Genomic DNA, 21,290 nt, shown 5'->3' on the forward strand with positions numbered 1-21,290 from the left:
AGAACAGTCAAACGGCATTAATCTTAAATTAACAACAATTCATTTCCTTTCGGTTAGTTAGTTTGCATGAATACACATCCAATATTTGTCTTTTTCCGTATTTCATGTTGCACCTTTCAATCATGGCTGAATGTTTAGGACCATTCTAATATTTATCTTTTTATTTCCAGATATTGCACATTAAGACGAGCAGAACTTCCTGTCGTTCACGATGTATGGATTTTTTGTATCAAATGGTTGTCAGGAGTCATAGATAGCAAGCACTGTACGGCAATATGCTACAGGAAATTAGCTCAGGCTATAGACATAGTAATGTTCTCTTCTAAAATGAATGGGGAAAAATCATTTCCGGCACACAAAAACAAAAATACTGTTTCCTTTATAATTGATATCCATAACTGGTAAAAAAGTGCAAGTTTTATATCGGAAGTAACTCATTTATATACAATGATTTTACTTATGTAAGCTTACTGGTGAATATTGTTGTAATTGATGCTCGGTGACACTTTTTTAATGACCTGCCTACAATATTAGACGGGCATTGTGTTTTCTCGTCTGTTTGTTCGTCAGTCCCTTTATCTTAATATCAATTTAAAGCTTTGGTTTAGGATAGGTTGAAGTTTAAGTTTGAGGTAGTTTATGGATACATCAACTCAAGACTTTATTAGTACACATGTTTTAAATTAGGTAAACTGCTTAATATATATCAAATTCAAACTATACCAAAGGGACCTCAACAAATAGGTAGAGAAAAGAGAAGCGGAGAAGAATCAAAGCATCTTATCACTAAAAGCTCAAACATATCAAAACATGTTTCCTAAAACTCTACAAAAATTGAGAACTCTGTAGAAGTTAATTTTCTAATTGTAATGGACAAATAAAAAGATAATTTCTTGGAAGCTGTCAAGAAATAGTAGATGAAGAATAAATCTGTAGAAAAGTCAAAGAATCACTTTGGATATTTTGTATAAAAAAAATCATTTCAGAAATAGGATCACAAAATTTAGACTCCCATTTTCAAACCCTTGTATATTCCTAATAGAACGATTCTGTTGTGAGATTGTCTTTTTACTTGTTCTTTTTTCTTTCTTCACATTGCAAAAACATTATTGGCAACTATAGTTTGTAACATTTTAAGGTAATATTTTTATTGTTGGAGTTAACATTACAAAAAACTTCTGCTGTGGAAAGCCATGAGGTTAAAACCTCCGGAACTATGGTTGTGTTTATTAATACTTTATATACATGGGATGCTTAACTTCATATCAGCAGGAAGCTTATAGAAGTTGGCGGCTTATAGAAGTTGGCGGCTTATAGAAGTTAACGGGGGATGTTTTGTAACTACAACAAATGGCTGTAACTGTGTGAACAAACAATGTAGGGATGAACATTTCTGAGTATTTACATAAAGTACAATACAAACTTTTGACATCAATGAGGTGAAATCTTTGTAAAAAATCCACTTCAAAGGAACACTCTAATGTAAGCATTATTAAGTCAATAGAAACAGAGCTAGGAGCAGACAGTTTCCTATAGTGACCCATCAATTGTTATTTTATAGAAAATATTATTTCCTGAAAATTTTAAAATATTAATCACTACAATTGCTTGGTGATGGATTTAGTTAATTAAATCTCCTGCAATCTAAAACGCCATGTTGTCCCTATGGTATTGTCCCGCATTGTTAGCTATCCTTGTAATGCATTAATCACTAAAACAATCAAGGCTTAGACAATACATCTATACACAGGAAAAAATTACTATCATTTCTGTTATATAACAAATAGCCATTTCAGATTATCCCGACTTCCAAATTATTCAAACCCATTTTCTTGTACAATTTGTGCTTGGTACGGACGGAGGAGGAAAGATAAATAATTTGTCACAGGAATTGTTTGTCTGAAAGTCAATAACAATATCTTCATCAATTAATAAAAAAAAAAAAACAATGGGAAATGTTAAAATGTCACTTATTCATGTCAAATTCTATAACATGTACTTATAGATAATTGTGGCATACCTCATGGCGTCATTAGGGAATCAATCAACCACACCCGTATACAATATGGATTATAAAAAGTCAATAGAGATTTATGATATTGGTCTGTCACTTTTTATCTCTCTAACCAAAGTCAATATTCACAATTAATTGAATATTAAAGTTTATCTATTCAAAAATTACAATTAAAGTTAGCTGTGTGCAGTTTAATGAACACTTTATCATAGATTTCCTTATACTATGTTCTACATCAATAACCATTGTCACCAAAACCATTGAACTAATCAAGGACCATAATATCATCATCCCTCCAGTCTTTCAGGACTATTGTGAAATAAAAATTATCAATTGAAAAGTTATTTTATTTATGCTGAAGAAGTGCATAAAATGGTGGAGGACCTGGTTCTGTTTTTTTTAAGTTCCTTTATTTATAAACTATATCAAATTATAACAAACTTTTAAAACATGAGGAGTGAACATCTTTGAACTAAATTTATTAACAAAATTAAAAGTTTCAAAATTAAAATTCATAATTCTGATCTAGTTTAATGGAAATTCAAATAAAGCAATCTGGGAAATGGCAGACACAACCAGCTTTTTTTTTTATCAATTAATTAATATTTATTAATTGTTGCTTGCTTACATCCAAAGGCAAATATTTCATGCATATTCATGATGAGAACAAATTTACATTAATAGAGTAAGTAAGTTCTGCAAGATATTTCAACTAAAATGAAGGGCAGAAGAAAAATTGTAAAAGATTTGTTGGAGGAATGCTGACATTTGGTATTGAAACAGACCGATATCCAACCCTTCAGAAAATAGATACAAGGGTTCCTGAAAGAGGAAAGAGTATGGCACTCTACCCATATGTGGGATCAGATTAAAGATCCATATTCAAACCAGAATTTGCTACATATTTATACATATCACACAGCCAAAAAGACTTTTCAGTTTAGAAAGGGCATATTACAGGACAGATGAAGTCCAGGGACAAATGAAAAGCCAGCACTACTATTGCACAAACCAAAACATAATTTAATGTGTTTTTTTAATATTTGATATCAAACTTAGTACAATCCTGAAACCAATAAATACAAAACATGAACAATCATTAAATGAATTAAATGAAAATGAAACTTACAGTTCAAATTTATTTGAAATGCCACAAGTGGCTCTATGTCGGCTGTAATATCTGTTTTCAAGGTCAATTTTAGTTTCACCAATCAAGTCATCCATGCCAACCAAATCCCAATCGTACACTTGGACAGTAAGGAAGGATTCCATTGGAAAAGTGGATTCCATCTCAAAACATCTGAAAAATATCATTTGTATGGTAAGTCAAAGGGAAATAACTTCTAGTCAAGGTTGTTTATTTTCAGAGAAAATGAATTCCAAATAATTTAGTTAAACAAATTTTAAACATTTTACAAAAGAAGATTATTGAGGAAACTTACACACCTCATGCCTGATTAATCAAGTTTATATTACAGTGACTTGACTGTTAGTGTTGCTCTCCACCAATTGCAACTCATTCAAAATTTTGACCAAATTGTTCAACTGGTCAGAATATTGAACAAATTGTTCTGTCAAATTGTGAAAGTGCAAGGTGATAAAATAAAATATACTTACTATCCTATAAGACTTTATCTCCACTTTAATGATGTTGAGACAAAATTAGTTTATCAGTTTGTATAGTTATATTATAGTCATTTTCATGCTGAGGGGAACTGTTTATTTTGAATTGCTATAAAATTGTCCAAACTAAGCTTTCATATAGTTTTTCTTTCTAAAAGTATTCTATATTTATAAGAATCAGATATCATTTTAAATAAAACATCATATATGTAGTAAAATATGAGTGAAATAACAATATGCTATTGATAAGTTTTCATGGGGAGATAACCTAAAATATTATTCTTTTGAATAAAGACTTTTTGAAAGAAAAGTTATTATCTCCCCCATGGAAACCTCCTACAAACATATATTGCAATTTTACACATATTTTACTGAATATGTAATGTTTTAATTCACATAATATCTGATTCTTATAAATATAGAATACTTTTAGAAAGAAAAACTATATGAAAGCTTAGTTTGGACAATTTAATAGCAATTCAAGATAAAACAGTTCACCTTTAGTATGGTTATGGCTATAATGTAACTATACAGATTGATAGACTGATTTAGTAATACAATGTATCATCATTGAAGTGGAGTTAAAGTCTTATAGGATTGTAAGTATGTTTAATTTTATAACCTTGCGCTTTCATGACTTGGCTGTTGTTTTCTACAGCAGTTGGTTCAAATTTCTGACCAGTTGAACTATATGATTTTATAAAACAAATTGCAATTTGGTCAAAATTTTGAATGAGTTGCAATTGGTGGAGAGCAACACTAACAGTCAAGTCACTGTAATGAAAAGATAGAAGTCCACATAACAAAAGAACTATCTTCTGTTTGTCTTTTTTCTGATAAATGACCTCATGATGATACATAAGCATAAATTCTCTTTCAAGTTTAAGAGAATATATGACAGTTCCTGTAAGGCTACTCATAAGACTTACAATACATTGCATGCCATGTAGAACCAACTATGTCCCACTCATTGATAGACTGTAAAGGAAACCATGCTTAGTTGGTATTGTCAAAATTTAAAGTAACATCAAACAGGAATTAACTGATGGGTAGCTCTTGAACATTGCTCACAGTACTTTTTAACATTATATAGTTAAAGACCAAATATAATATCAATCCTTACGTAATTTTGAAGCAGATTAATTATGTGACTCAATGTATGGACATATAGTTTAACAGAGCTATTCCATGAATATATTGATAGACAAACAAACAGACTGACAGACAAATGAATAGATGGACAAGGTCATAGCAGTATACATTTGTACCACCTTCTCTTTAAGTGGGTGTATACAAATGTGATATTTTTAGGGGTTTCTGCCATAAAGAAAATGTTTGTTTTCCAAGAACTCTGACTCATTGCAGTTTTTAAAAGTGTATAAGTTCAGTGAGATCTAATGATAATCATTTGAAACAAATATCGTCAAATTTAACCAGCCACCAAATATGGTTCCCCATTATCATTTTTTTCTCTTACCAAAATCATCTTAAATTCATTAAGAGAAGACAACAATTTAAATTTGTAAGGTATGTACCAAGAAATGAAGATACAATTCAAGAGTTAAAAATATGATGAAAAAAAAAGTTAAACAAAAACACAGACGGAATGACAAAGGGAAAAAAATATTTAACCCATCGCAACTAAATCATATAAAAACTATCCATGATGTATATCAAGTCAATGACTCTATCATATTTGATACTTTTATATCAGATGAGGTGCATACATGACCAAAATTATTTGTTAAAAGTAGATATAAAAAATATTTGTATGATACCGATATGAGTAGCTCTGTTGGATTGTACTGTATCATGTTATATACAAGGAGGATTTTTAATACTCTCTGATAGAATATACACTACAAAGCCTAAGTGTTGAAGGGATAAGATATTTTTTAAACCACTTTGTTAGAATATAGAATATTAATACTTAATTGTTGGGAGCTAATAATCTTACTTCAAGTTGTATCAAGCTACCTGATCATATTATGGATACAGTATATTCTAACATCTATGTAACATTGTACAAATTTTTATGAAAATAAGGAAAGTTAAAAATCTACCTCAGATTTTTGTTGCGATTTTGATAAAAATTCCTGAAATATTTCTTTTTGCAGTCTTGAATTATTAAGAGGAGGCAAACAATGTAAACTATTTTAATCGTTTAATTTTTCACCAACTGTTATATGAGATTACTACTTTGAAAGTCGTGAAACCATGAAAAATTAATGTTTTGGTCAAGCCCGTATTTTTTCAAATCCTGGAAGGAAAAATGAAAGGAATTCCAAAGTTGTGAGATGCAAGTTATCAATAAATTAGAAAACAGGTCAAATAAAAATGAAAATACCCAGATATGTTTAATAGAAATCCTGAAAATACTACATATATATTAATGAATTTGTTAAAAATTCAAACTTAATTGATTTAAATTTAAAATTTGCAATCATAATGATAATGATGATTTTGTAAATAATTCTTTAAAAGGATGTAAATTCCAAAATAAATATTTATATGAGAATGGAATAATTTGAGGATACTTAAGTTTCAAGTATTGTGTTTAATTCAGTTTAATTTCTAAATGATGGAGATATTAAAGATAAAGATTCTGTTAAATTGAGCGTAATATAGCGTGATATTACCAGGTGTACTTCAGGATTTAGTAGAATATAATCCTTATTTTATAATGACCTCTGATATCTACACAGCATAGATCATTACTCGTTTTATACTTCGCTGCCGCCATTGTCACTACCGTCATTTTTTGGCCAAGAAGTTTGAAAATTTGAATATTAAATAACCGTTTTAAATTTCGTAAACCATAAAAGGCAGAGCTTATGGTAGACATAACCTTTTTCAAAAGGTCAAATTAAATATTACAGTTGAGAAGACAGAAGAACTCCGACTTTTACAGAAAGTTATGTGGTTTTGTTATATTTTGCTATCGGAGTTGTTTTTTCATTGTTGAGTTCACATTTAGAATAAGCAGAAGAATTTGGTATTGTTTTTTACAACATGGTTTATAGACATGAAAATAATTAAACTGTCCCTTCTTTGTGTTTTATTAACATGCATTAGAATAATGCTAATTCATGTGCATTTAAGATAAAACATTCTGATAAATAGACCTATTGTTGCGACCAAAAGCCATTAATATTCGTAAAAGTACAATAGATAGGTATTAGTTTACCAATCTCGTAAAAATGCCACTGATAGTATAATCTTATAAAGACTAAAATAAAAAATAAAAAAAATATTTAAATATTAAAAAAGAATTATGACAATATCAAAATCTAGCGACTAAACTGATTTTCATGACAAAAGTATTTATTTCAATTAGTAATCTTTATTCTATTTTTAAACAATTAGTGTGGATTTATATGTAAATGCTATCGTATATGCTTAATTTCTGTCATTTGAGAAAACTGAAATCAAATAAGCCTAAGACAAATTGTAAATAATATGAAATACAGGATATTACCATATCAAATAAATTAATTCATTATCACAGTCATACAAACTATCAAACTATGACGTAGATGAAAATGCAAAATGCAAAATCAGGCAAAATTCTATATATTTACAAAATTATTTAATTATCTTTTCTTTTATTCATTAATTCTTGTAAATGATGAAAGAATATATCCATATTCCATAATTAAAAAAAGATACATGATTGAATCTTAGTATACTTTCCTAAAATTCATCATGCACCAGTACATATATATTTTTTCTCAAATATTATTCAATATAGAAGTTAATTTATTATGTTACTGTTAATTCACATTCTCACATAAACAAAATATATAAGAAAGAAAGAAAGATAAATTTAATAAATTGAAATTATTTTTGAAATTAAATATCCTGCTTTTTTAAGATAATAACCTGAAAATTCAAATAATTCTAACAAATACAAATAATGATGCTAGTGACGTTTTTGTGCCAATCTGAAAATGAGGGGGAAAAAAGGCTGTCTGTTCTAATTTTCATTATATTAAATTCCAATGTTCTTTTAAGTTTTCTAAAAGAAGAAATCTTTACATCTAAATGTCTTAAAAAAACCAACAGTTTGAAAAAAAAATGGTGAACATTCCTACAGTATGTTTTCTGACAGAGTCAAAGAATCTAGAAATAAACAGAGTGCCACCTGTGGGTACCACCACTTGTACTACTCCATCTTACTATCTGTACATCAATATTTATCTAACTCTTAAAACAACATTGTTAAAGTTTTCTCATTTATTATCAAAATTTCCCAGCATCTGTTGAAAGTTGTTAGTGGCCTTTGAAAGTCACCAAGATGTTGTTCTTTGATCAAAGAAAAGGGTCAAAATAATAAGGAAAAAAAATCTATAGACATTAACTTTTATATTATAAAATTCACCAGTTCAGTTGTTTAAGTCTGTTCTGCATATCAATGAAAATAATAGACTAAAGCTTTCATTTAATTTATGATTTTAGTATTTTTATATCAAGCCTATCCATCCTTTCTTGTTAAAAGCAAAAAAAATATATAAATATTTTTTTTTTTTTATACAATACTAACCAATTATCTTTTTCCTTAACTTTTTTTTTACAATTTTGGCATTTTTCAATACATACATGCTGTTATGAATAAGTTTTCTGTGTATTGAAGATGGGTAAAGATATAATGTTATTATTAAAAATAATTGTGTGAAAAAGAATAAAAGATAAGGATGAATATAATGGTATTGTACTCTTTTTTTTTACAAACATACTGGTATATTAACTATTGCTTACAAGGGTGGTTTTAACAACTCTGACTACCCATGAAGGTCCTGCACGGTCAGATTAATCATTGCTAAAACAACCTGGATATTTTTTTGTGTGCTTCATTTAACATATACATGTACAGAGATTATGCAGTATTTTCTTCATGTTTTCTACTTTATTGCTGCTATAGTACTGACTCAAATTTCAAAATAAATAATATAGAATTTTGAAAATGACCATGCATAGTGTTTTATATAATCAATTTAGTCATGTATCACCTAGATTTATACAGTAATTTGGGAAAATCAAGATTCATTTCTTTTTCTCTATAAAAAGTAAATTCTCAAATAATTCAGAGAGGCTGAATAAGTATTTTCAATAAAGGAAATGCAAAAATAAAAAAAAAATGATAATAAAATCAAACTGGTTATGGAAAGCCTTAAAATTATTTTTGGTTTCCACAGCACTATAAAATTTATGCAGAAATCTGTAATAGTGCAAAAGTGGGTTGAACATACGCATACCATTGACAATCAAGAATTCTTAAGAAACTATTTATCTTCAAAGAAATCTGTCAATCAAATGCCTCATTAAAATTATACATAGTCATTCTTATGTTCAGTGTCCACTACAAATTAATTTATAAATTAATTATGAGAAACGAGGCACATCAGACCACAACAGGTCCCACTTTACAAGCTGAAGTGCTCATTTATTATTTCCATATGGACAGAGTTCTGTAGTCATGGGAAATAGTTTGATAGGTTTAAACTTCTTTATAGTGTAAATGTAATTAATTAAATTAAAATTACTAGGTAAGTAGAAGGAAATGTGACCAATGCAGCCAGGTTTCTTTAAATTTTGGATGCAAGATAACCATAAAATAAAACAAGTTATTTATGTTGCAAAAATGAAAAAAAAGAAGCAATATTTTTATCAAAATAATGATTTTTTTATTACCAAATTGTTCATGAGTTGAAAGACTTTTTTTTTTACTCTTTTCACATTTTTATATCAAGTTTAGATAAGTTAGAGTGGATGCACTTATTCACTTTAGTTCATGAAAAAAATTTCTTAAAAAGTATCTGCATTTTTTTGTCTGAAACCTTAACACATAAAGTTTGCAACTTGGCATCATAGTTAAAAGAAAAACTATACTATTGTGAAAGATTTTTATTTGAAAAATAGTGTTTCTACATAACTTTAACAATAAAGCTCTGAGTTCCTTTCCCATAAAGATTACGAAATGGTTCAGTATGAAGTACAAGCCATGTTATCTACAGAAATATATGCTTTTTGAATATTTGCACATGTAATACATAAAAAGGGGATAAATAGCAACAATCAAAAAAATAAAAAAACAATAAAGTGAAATTTATATTGTATTAAAAAGAAGAATTTCTAGATAACTGAATTTCAGAAACATCAAAAGTGTCTTTCCCAAAAGTTAAAAAAAAGAGACATATTTGGCATGTATTCTACAAGCTACAATTAATGGCAAAAATAAACATTTACGACAAAAATATACTTGACTATGTTTTGAGTGTACTTACTTTCCAAAGACGGGATTAAGTTGTTTGGAGATATAGTTTTCCTTATCATTGACCGTGTTATTTCCCAGTCGGATGACAAGATACGGATCGGCTTTTCCATTTATATCAGCTGGATGGAGTTCGGTTGCCTACAAATTCAAAACAATTCTGATAAACCAAAAAAAAACCTTCCACTTGGCATTCATATTTAATCTGGTCCTCCGTAAAATTTTTTTTTAGCAATGACCACATAATTCTGATAAGTAAAGTATTATATCCACAAATATTTCTCCATTCTCCTCCATCACATTATATAAAATATTCTACAATACTTCATCATTCGATATATTTTTTTCATATATCATAAGTCTAAATTTTCCAAATATAAGTTAATGTTATCAAATTCAGTAGACCTAATACACAAAAATAGAATACATAAAACAATATATTAATCCTTAAAACACACAAATAATCGTCTTTTTATAACCATATAAATAACAGTAGTCGATGTAAATATTTGTTAAAACTTCTCATATGATGCCAATTAAAACCTGATATAGTTAAATAGAGTATTTAATTTGACAGATCTTTAAACAAATAGTAGGGAAATTGTCAATTTAATATGTTAGTATACAGCTGTAGAGGAGAAAATGATACTATAATATGAGATTTATTATAAATCAGTGTTATATACAGCTGGATGTACAGATGTACCATCATATCCTTTATTCTATAAAGTGTTTTTTTAAAGACAAAGAAACTAAATATTTATTATCATCCTAAACATGTGGTACCAGGACATCAAAACCACCGAAAACAGGAAAATCTTAATTTATAGTTTAAATTTAAAAAAGGAAATTTAAAAGGTATTAAATATGAATGCTTTGTACTAGAATAACATGTTAAGCCAATTGAAGTCCGCAGGAAGACCTGCAAGCATTATTTTGACTCTGCAATGATCAGTCAATCCTAAGCAGAGAAACAACAAATACCAATTTTTGATTTTAAGTCTGGTTTGGTCTGGCAGGGTGACCTCCCTCCCTTGGGGCAGGGATGGTACCACAAGACTATTGCTGCAGTTGTTTATCCTTTTTATAGTGAGACAATTCTATAGATTAAATCAGATTAGACATAAAATAAGGAAATATCTCCAGCTTTATTTTTGATTACATAATTTCAGACTGACAATATTGGTATTGAAATAATTCATTAAAATGCTCATGTTTATCTTGAATTGTAAGATTAGGAAATTTTATTTTTCCGAAATGAAAGAACAAGGTAAATTTGTATGCAGACAAGACAAAATTCCATGAAAAACTACAAAATAACAATTAATAATGGAATAAGCCTTCTGTTACTGCTCTACATGCTTGCTGAAAGTTTTTCAACTCAAAATAGTACAGTCTATAGGACAACCAAGACAGCTGGTTTTACCTAAGCCTCGACCTCAGCTTTACTGGGTGCTATTCATGAATATTATATATTTTTTGGAAGAAAATGAGCTTGAGCCATAAATGAATACATGTATCTGCAATGATAATTGAAAAAAAAATATCAGTATCTAATTTTTATAATTTCTTTAACAATTTCATATCTAAAGTTAAGTTGTGAGGTTGATTATTATCAAACAATAACCTCTATATAAGAAACCCAATGTTTTTGGGTAAAAATCCACAGGGAAACCAATTGACTGTATAAGAAAATCAGTCTTAAATCGTTATTGCAGTAAAATTTCATACAATATAAATATTAAAGTTTACAATGAAGGGAATTTCAGAATGACAATAAATTGTTGCATAGCTTGTAAAAGTCAATCTAGAGTAACAAAACAGCCTATATATTCATCTATACCTCAAGTAAGTTATGTTACTTATGTATGAAGAAAGATAACTCTATACTCCAACTAACTTATAAAATTTCATACTATGGACAAGGGGAAATAATTCAAATTTTAAAGTGGCAACAGGGTTAAATTCAGTAAAAAAAATCTTCCACTGATTTTGATTCAAATCTATGTCTTGAATTAAATTTAAACCAGATTTACCTTTAAAAATCTGTAATATACATGGACCTGCATTTAAGGGCATACGATACAATTACAGTGAAGGTTATGATGTTGCTAACGTAATTTGTTATTTTCGCGACGTCAAACTGTGACATATCGGGAAAAGATGCATTTTTCGACTGATTTTTATCATTTAAACTGATTTAATTTGAAAACGAGTTCATGGACCCCTATTTTTCAAAACGGCATTTGGTTTCATTTTGCAGGGAGATTATGTGACCCAAATTTTATAAAACTGTAAATAGAGGATTTTTTTTAATTGTGATAAACATGCAGTAAAAAATTACGTTTTTCCTCAATTCATGAATATTTGATAAATATGAGTTATTTCTGAATAAGAAATTGCATATTTTTTTAAAGATATTTATAAAATACAGAAATTACCGATTATTTAACAAAAAACAATTTGTTTTTATCTTTTATAACAAAAAAGTTATGTCTTTCCTTCGAAAAAGAAATTATGGCCACAAATCTGAATTTCGAGCAAATATACATAATTTCGACCTCATTTTACTCAAAAAGTAGCACATGAAGGTTTATTTTTTATTACATATTTGATTTAATCAGGTAAAAAATAGCCTATATGCAAATTTTCATGAACTTGTAAATACAGGATCAAAACTGTATCCTATGCCCTTAACTAGTGTTTTTCAAGGAAAATATATCAAGGTCAGGTTTAGGATTTGAGGGAAATGTACCACAGGTGTTTACAGAAAAGACGTTCATATGTAAGCAGCTTACCTTGACAACATAAACTCTGACTAGAACTTTGATTGGTTCATTACCAGGCAATCCCTGGAACAATCCTAGTTGTGGGTTACCTCCCCCTACTGCCGTGTCCTCTATATCATCTGGCAGTGGTATCTTGTAAATCTTAAGTGATCCCTTTGAAAAAGAAAGAAAAGTCAGTATTATAACAATACAATGTTATTATTTTTTGTATATAATTGTTCATAAATATCGTTCAAGAGAAGCTTATAAAATCAAACTGATCATAAGTTCCATTTTAGTTAAAAAATTATTTTGAAAATCTATTTAAATAATGATTGAGGCCAAATTTGGTTTAATTTTGCATTCCATTCAGTGGTTCTCTAAAAGAAGACATTTGTATGTATTTTCCATAGGGTCCAAATTTAAACTATGTCCCCTGCTGGCGGCCATCTTGGATGATGGATTGACTACAAAGAAACACTTGGTCAGCACCTTATTAGGACAATTATGCCATGTTTGGTGCTATTCCATTCAGTGTTTCTCTAGAAGAAGTTCAAAATGTAAAATATGAACTATGACGAAGACAGACAACAGACGCCAAGTGATGAGAATAGCTCACTTGAAAGGGCCAGGTCAGCTAAAAATGGACTTTTGTCAATGTCTACAAATACTTTGTCATGATTCTAGAAAAATCTGAAATATGGTTAACATGGATTTACCTTAAATTTCCCAACAATTCGACTTTCATCATCTTCTGCAGATCCTGTGCTTTTACCACGATATAATTCAAAAGTATGCAGCCAATCGGTGAAGCCATTGAATTCTGGAACACTTTCTAATTCATATGGATAAACCTAAATAAGGAAAAAATCATAAATGAGGCAAATGTATTCCATTCATTTAAATCATTAAAAGAGGATTTATTAAATCTGCCTAAGAATTTAACAGAGTTATTAGAAAGTATAGTGACTGGCTAAAACATCCATTCCTGACACAATCGTAAAAATAGACAGACGATCAATGCACCAATTTTAAATTAGAACATATATAAAAGTAGCCCGTCCCTGACCTTTTGATGTCAGTTTTTACTAAAACTATTAATACAACTAATTTGTAGAAATGAAACTTTTGGGAAGGGAGAAATATATTAAGACTGTTTGGAGCCAACATTTACTTGTCAATGAGTTTGCATTAAAAATTGAGGATTAATGCACTCCATAGTAGACTTATTTAAGGTTTGAAGAAAAACCAGGGGTTATACAAAAGTAGCTGGCTTTCAAAGAGGGGTATTTTATTACAAGACTATAAACATTGGTTGAAAATTGGCCTGTAGAAAGGTGATACATGTATGATTCAGGATATACCTAGTTTCTATGAGGTTAATATTTCTAAAGCTGGTAAAATAGCAAAATTTGGTTAAATAGCAAGAGATTTTGAATTGGTCGTCTGACACTTAAATAGTCCAAATCTATGATTTTTCTGCAACTAGACAATTAGTTTTTAGCAAAAAGATTTTTACAAATATAATGGTATCATCCTATAAATAGACTTTTTAGGAAATAATTATTCATATTAAATGTGGTTTATATTAGTTATAGTATCTGAGAAAAAGACCTAATCATGAAACTTTCACCTTGATCACTGATCCATAAAATGAGGTCATGGTCAGATGAACCCTGTTTGATAGCCATTTAGACATTGCAAGGAACCCATATACCAAATATAGTTATCCTATTACTTATAATAAGAGTAAACAAGAAAAAAATTCACATGACAAAAACACTTTTTTTTTTCAAGCAGTTTCTGAACCATGAAAATGCAGTCAAGGACTGTGGAAATATGACAGACGGACACTTCATTACATAAGGTATCTGCAAAAAAGGAATATAGCATCAATGTGTTCTATCTTCTGAAATATAAAGTTTTAGACAAATAGTTTAAGATGCCACTGCAAATGCTGCCACCGTCACTTTTTACCTTAAATATTTCTTTGTCCCTTGTGAGTGGTATTGATTCCTCCTCCTCTTGTTCACCCATATCAAATGCTTTGTTGAGAAACATGCCAACATTAGATGATATAGACTAAAACACAAAAATTACAACATCGATGTACAACAAACAAACAATTACAAAGTAAAACTAAAAATGACAACAGATAGAATACAAAACAAAAGAGAAAGGTATGATTTGATGGATTTGGTCAAAAATAAATTAACTTGTATCTATATAATAACATTATCCAGATGTTCACAAGACATAGGTGTTTCAGATCTCAGTATTACTGGGTTTTCTTACATGCTTGCTTAAATCTAGACCTTCAAATTTTTTGCGTTTCAGGAATTTATGTCTTCTTATTTGTATTTAATTTTAACAAAAAACCTTATACAAAAATATTTTTACGATAAAGTGTATACTGGTCCGTTGATGTTTATGAAATAAATATCATTTTGAGTACAGCTGTTGATTTGTACATTTGATTGGACCAAAAATGGCAATTTATAACAAATACTGTGGATTCATTTTTTTTCGTTGGTACCAATTTTCGTTGATTGAGGAAAACTTGCATTTTTGTGGATATTTAATTTCATGGTTTTGGCAATGTCTGTATATATTTCTTAAGGAAATTTGTAATTCATTGAAAATTTAAATTCATGGTTTCTCGTACCAACAAAATCCTAGAAAATTGGCATTCAACGAATATTAATGAATCCACACAAACAAAAATGCACTATTAAAATAGTCTTCAATGAAAATGGTATATGCGAATGTTTCCTCTACGAAGTGCATACAATATAAGGCTTGACACAACAGTCATACAAATAACATCAAAATATGACAAGTATATCAGTGTCCACAAGTTCTGAAAATAATATCAAAAAACTTTGTAATCTGGTCAGATAATTAGTTCTGTAGCCAATGGTCATGATAAAAACTATGTCTTTTAAAAGACTTATCATTCAAGTAAAAGTTAACAATATTTTATATAAATTTACAACATTGACACTCAAAGTGAATCTTATAAGTAGAAGTGAAAAAGCACACTAACATTCAGGCAAAGATAGTTTTGTTCTGGTCAATAGGAAGATAATGTAAAGGGACATGTTTTATAAAGAAACTACACTATTATGAAAATGCTCTGAAAAATACCTTTAACTGAGATGTTGTGTTTTTGGCTTTATCTTTCTTGCGTTGAGCTTTAGGAGACATTTTTGAGGCAAGAGTGACTGCTTTTGCTGTGCCTTTTAATGTTCTCTTCTCATCTTGTTTCTCCATCTTTTTTAAGGTGGCCTCCATCTTCTTTGCTTCTTTTGGGTTATAATCTGGATCATCTAAAAAAAATCATGAATAGAGCCTTCAGATTAAGAATGGAAGTAAGATTAAAAATTAAAAATATTGCAATATCTAGGGCTGGTGAATTGGTATGATTTTTTGACAAAGTGTTTTTGAAATTAATCAACTACAATTTAATTGTTTTATGTTATAGATTATATAACATGCACATGCACAGTAACATTCAAACCTATATGGAAGAAGGTCATGTGAATTATTTCATGGTTGGCCTATCCAACACAAAGCAAAAGATAAGGACAAGTATCCACAGCCAGTTGTATAGTTGTACCATTAGTTAAAGAGCCACATAGATCTCTTCCTCTTTTACTTAACTTTGACCTTAGATGGATACCAACCTTCATTTTTACTGTCACCATTAGGTATAGAGCCATATGGAGGTGTTTCCTGTTTACCTAACGTTGACCTCAGATGGATACAAACCTTCATTTTTACTGTCAACTTTATGAAGTTGTTCCCTATTTACTTAACCTTGACCTCAGAGGGATACAAACCTTCATTTTTACTGTCACCATTAGGTATAGAGCCATATGGAGTTGTTCCCTGATTATTGTTCATTGGTATATCTGTCTGATTGTCAAGGTCAACTGGGTCGATGATATCATTCCTTTTGTTTTTATCATGTTCCTGTAATAATATGTATATCTTTGATTCATTTCTTGTAAAAAACATTACTGATGTATGAAATTGTACTTCAGATGGTTGTAACTTCAATTTAAGGATTTTATGGCTAGCTGAAACCAATCATAGTATACATATCTTCCAGTTCAAAATAATTAATTCAGAATATGTTTATCTTTCCAAAGCCTAGCTACATTGATCAAGGTACAATATCGCCTTATTCACTTCCTGTTACTAAAGTCTTTTTTTTTTAATTCTCAATAATAGGTTTCATAGTTCCACTTTATTTAACAAAGGAAAGTTAGTTGATAATGAGTACATTTGATGAAGCATTTGTTTAAAATTGTCTCTTACTTAAGATATATAAATGTATACAAATACCTAGTTACATGGTTGCAGGTCATATAGCATTAGACAAATAAGAAATTATAGGAGCATAAAATGTAGGTCAAGGTGACTTACTTGAGTTTGACGCTTCCAAGTTAACTCATTAAAGGTCATTTAAGGGCATACGATACAGTTACAGGGGAGGTAATGACGTTGCTAACGTAAATTATTATTTTTGCGACGTCAAACTGTGACATATCGGGAAAAAATGTATTTTTCAACTGATTTTTATCATTCAAACTGATTTAACTTGAAAACGAGTGCATGAACCCCTATTTTTTTAAAACATTTTGCAGGGAGATTATGTGAGCAAAATTTTATAAACTGTAAATAGTGCATTTTTTTTAAATTTGAAAATTATACAGCAAAAAATGATGTTTTTTTCTCAATTCATGACCATTTGATAAACATATGAGTTATTTCTGAATAAAAATGCATCCATTTATGATACTTATGAAATACAGAAATTACAAATTATTTAACAAAAAACAATTTGTGTTTATCTTATAAAACAAAAAAGTTATGTCTTTCTTACGAAAGGAAAAATAAGGCCACAAATCTGAATTTTGAGCAAATATACCAAATTTCGATCTCATTTAACTGAAAAAGTAGCATATAAAGGTGTATTTTTTATAAAATATTTGATTTAATCAGGCAAAAATTAGCCTATATGGAATTTTCATCAAACTGTAAATATGGGATAAAAACTGTATCGTATGCCCTTAATATCAAAGAGCTAAAGCAAGTGAACCCATAATATGTAGTCCATGTAATCATATTTTCATCATAAATGCTATTCAACCATTTTTTTCCAAATGTTATAAAACACATAAAAGAGCAGGTAAAAAAAAAATGAATGGTGATTTTGTACAATAGCGACAAGTGATTACATTTGTCTGATTTTCTCTGTTGAGCAAAGGTATTACAGCAAAAGTCAAAATTGTAATGTTTAATTAACTTTTATCTACAAATAAATCTACTGTAAAGCATGTGCAGTGGATGCTCAAAGTAAGCAATAGTATTATTATATGTAGCTCACACATAAGAAAAAAGTATTAATGTAAGTTTTCTAAGATATTTAAACAGGTCGAGAACTCTAGATTTTCTGACGTCAGAATATATTTGCATAGTAATTTCCAAAACACAAGGCCAATATGGCCTTGAAAAACTGACCAATCGTCTCAATGAACTACAATGCATTGTGGGCTACTACGAGTAAACTACTACTAAAATACACGTGGAATTAGTGGGAAAACAGTCAACTAATATATTGTCTGGGACTCTCATTACCAATGTTTTTATTCTACAAACAATTTAATGTAAAATATATAACGTAATCCTCAATTTGCATGCTCAGATTAAAAAAATATTGTTTACTTGCTTCACGATTCGACTTTCTTTTTTGCCTTGCAAAAGTAGTTGAACCAGTTTTGTGCATTGTTATGAATTGAACCTGCATTAATTTCACGACATGAAACAGTGAAATATCTAATGAAGTGACCACTGTCCAGTAAGAAAATCATTTGAGCTCTTTTTAACCGTTATAATGTCATTCCAAAATCATTTCTGCCTAGAAAAACACGAAAACTTTCTTTGAAACACTTCTTTCTGAACTGAATGTGTTTTTTTTTTTATGGAGACCTGAACTAAAAGTAAGAACATCATAATATTCAGAATGCTAAAAATAAGTGTTATGAAAGCAGCATGGGCGGATCCAGCAATTTAAAAAAAAAAGGGGGGGGGGGTCCTAACTCTGGACAAAAAGGGGGGGGAGGTTCCAACTACATGTCCCCATTCAAATGCACTGATCATCCAAAAAAGGGGGTCCATCCCCCGGAACCCCACCCTCATGGAGCGGGAACCATATATAGCTCAATTCATTTTCTATTGTTTCATCCATTGATAATATCCGTTTGTTGCTAATTTTATCACAAAATATACCTCAGAGGTTTTTTTATCGTTCGGCTGCTGTCCTGTTGACATATGTAAAATATCTCTAATATCAAAAGTATCTGGATCATATTGGGTGCCATATTACCTATCATTTTTTTTCTAAAACATGCTTTCTCATTGGCAATCATACCACATCTTCTTTTTTATATTTGTATATAGAAATAAGAAGATAAGGTATGAGATTGTTGAATGCCGTACGGTGATTTCTGTGTCATTTTGGTCTCTTGTGGACAGCAGTCTCATTGGCAATCATACCACATCTCCTTTTTTATTATAGGTCCAACGCTGCAGTTTTCACAAAACATATAAAATTTTCCACCTTGTCTCACTTACATATGGATAACATTATTACAGCTTATTTCCTAATGCATCTAGAGCAAAACTTTGGTTAGCTTGCTTGCTTTGTTTGTATATTGTACAAACTATAAAATATACAAGTTAAACTATGCCTATATATATATTTTGTTTAAAGTTGTCAATCTTATTTTCAAATCTTGTATAAACAACTATACAAACAAAGCAAGCAAGCCAACCAAAGTTTTACTTTGCAGGTATAAGAAATCAGCTGTAATGATTTATTCAGTTTGGCAAAAGTACGAGCCTGCTAAAAAAAGAACAAACTGAAACTACAGTTGCTGACTTCACTACCTTGAAAACAGTTTGGAAGTCCCATATACTGAAATGTGACAAAAATAAATACTTATAGTTTTTGTTAACACTGCCATGTATGTAAATATTTCTTCGCCTTTTTTACGAACACAAAATTCAAGGATCACACATTTGCCTTTAATTATCTATATGAAAATTGCTGTACTCTTGAATGTTAGCACTGGCTGTTATCGACGGGTTATTCTCACACTAGTAAGTTTGTCTCATGGGTAATTGTGTTTTTCGCTGTTGTTTCGTTGCTGTCTGGTAGACGAATACATGAAATATTTGTGCTATCATCAAACATGTTCATGGCTATATATCGGGTAATTCAAACCCTTTTTTCTTTGCATAGAAACACCTCTTCGTTAATCTGAGCATGGAAGTAATACTTCACATCAAGAACTATAAATGAGGATACACAAAATGAAAAACTAAGCATAATTGTGAATCCCGCATTGCACGAAAAAATGTGTTTTATTACAGTAAATAACATGTGTTCTTGGTTGATTGTAAACACGTAGTAGTCCATCATGCATTGTGACTCATTTAGTGGATTGGTCAAAAACCTAGGTAAAAATAAATTGCGTCACATGTAAATAAACAATTACATGTGTGAGAACATAAGTATGCTAATTTATGCATTTCCATATAAGGTAGTGGTCCCGACCTGTTAAATGTAAACAATATCAATTGTATATGATCTTAGCAGAATATCTGGTCAACTCTTCTAGTCAGTGATCATCAAACCTGTTATGTCCAAATTAGGGAAGTATATTATATTACTTCCATGAACAAATGAATCTTTGAATTATAATATAATATTAAATAAAGTTGGAGAAACTAGAAGTAAGATGCTCTTAATGAATTTTTTTTTTTTATCTCAGAGAGCATCTGTCTCTCATTTAGGTCTGTGTGCATCTTCAACAATGGAAAAACTTGAACATTTTAGACTAGCACATAGTTCATGACAAAAATTTCCTTTTCTTGGATCTTGTTTTGATGATAATTTTTCCTCTTATCTGCTATAGTTTTTTACCAAACACAAAACGGGTAAAAATAGGCAAATAGTGTTTTTACGCCACTTTTATGCACCACATTTAGGCTATTTCGTGGTGGGCCAGTTTTTATAAGTGGAGGAAGCCAGGTCCCTGGAGAAAACCACTGACCTTCGATACGAAAACTTACATTCCTAGTCAATTAAAATTGGAGTCGAGTGCACCCACACTCACAAACTCAGTGTTGACTGGCTAGTGATTTCTCCTATAAGAAGACAACAGGTAATTTGATCTATCCCCACCTATTTGCAGATCTTGTCTTGTCTCATATCATTTTTCATTCTTTAAGTTTCTGTCTATCTATCTCAGTTTTTAAGATAAATGGAAAATGCAAAACAAATTGATGAAATCATTTTAAAAGGGCAATAACTCCTACAACTGTTAGATTTATATTAATTTTTTCACAGATACTCCTTTATTTGAAATAAAACATTACATGCTATTCAAATAGAAAGTTAAAAAATGGGATATTAGAAAGAGATCATCCACATAAACCAGACTGCAGTCATATTGAAGCAAAATGAAAAGAAAAGATATTTCAAGATAGATTTGAGGGTGACAAGGATACACAAGTAAAAAAATAATATAATGGTTCTGAA

At 29.7% G+C, this 21,290-nt stretch overlaps 1 protein-coding gene across 4 annotated transcripts in view; it reads right to left on the reverse strand.

Moving 5' to 3' along the window:
- LOC134695637 (otoferlin-like) overlaps positions 1 to 21,290 on the reverse strand; it is a 133,112-nt gene that overhangs the window by 37,586 nt on the left and 74,236 nt on the right. For 3 of the 4 annotated variants that reach the window (XM_063556962.1, XM_063556955.1, XM_063556972.1), the window contains 7 exons: positions 16,519 to 16,651; positions 15,824 to 16,005; positions 14,654 to 14,758; positions 13,396 to 13,530; positions 12,707 to 12,850; positions 9,922 to 10,049; positions 3,144 to 3,314 (listed from right to left, as the gene is read on the reverse strand). In XM_063556962.1, the coding sequence (XP_063413032.1) occupies positions 3,144 to 3,314; positions 9,922 to 10,049; positions 12,707 to 12,850; positions 13,396 to 13,530; positions 14,654 to 14,758; positions 15,824 to 16,005; positions 16,519 to 16,651 (998 nt within the window). The remainder of the gene's footprint in view (positions 1 to 3,143; positions 3,315 to 9,921; positions 10,050 to 12,706; positions 12,851 to 13,395; positions 13,531 to 14,653; positions 14,759 to 15,823; positions 16,006 to 16,518; positions 16,652 to 21,290) is intronic. The other variant, XM_063556981.1, reaches the window with a different exon arrangement.

The sequence above is a fragment of the Mytilus trossulus genome, chromosome 1 (genome assembly GCF_036588685.1).
Source record: "Mytilus trossulus isolate FHL-02 chromosome 1, PNRI_Mtr1.1.1.hap1, whole genome shotgun sequence".
In the NCBI taxonomy this organism is placed as follows: Eukaryota; Metazoa; Mollusca; class Bivalvia; order Mytilida; family Mytilidae; genus Mytilus; species Mytilus trossulus.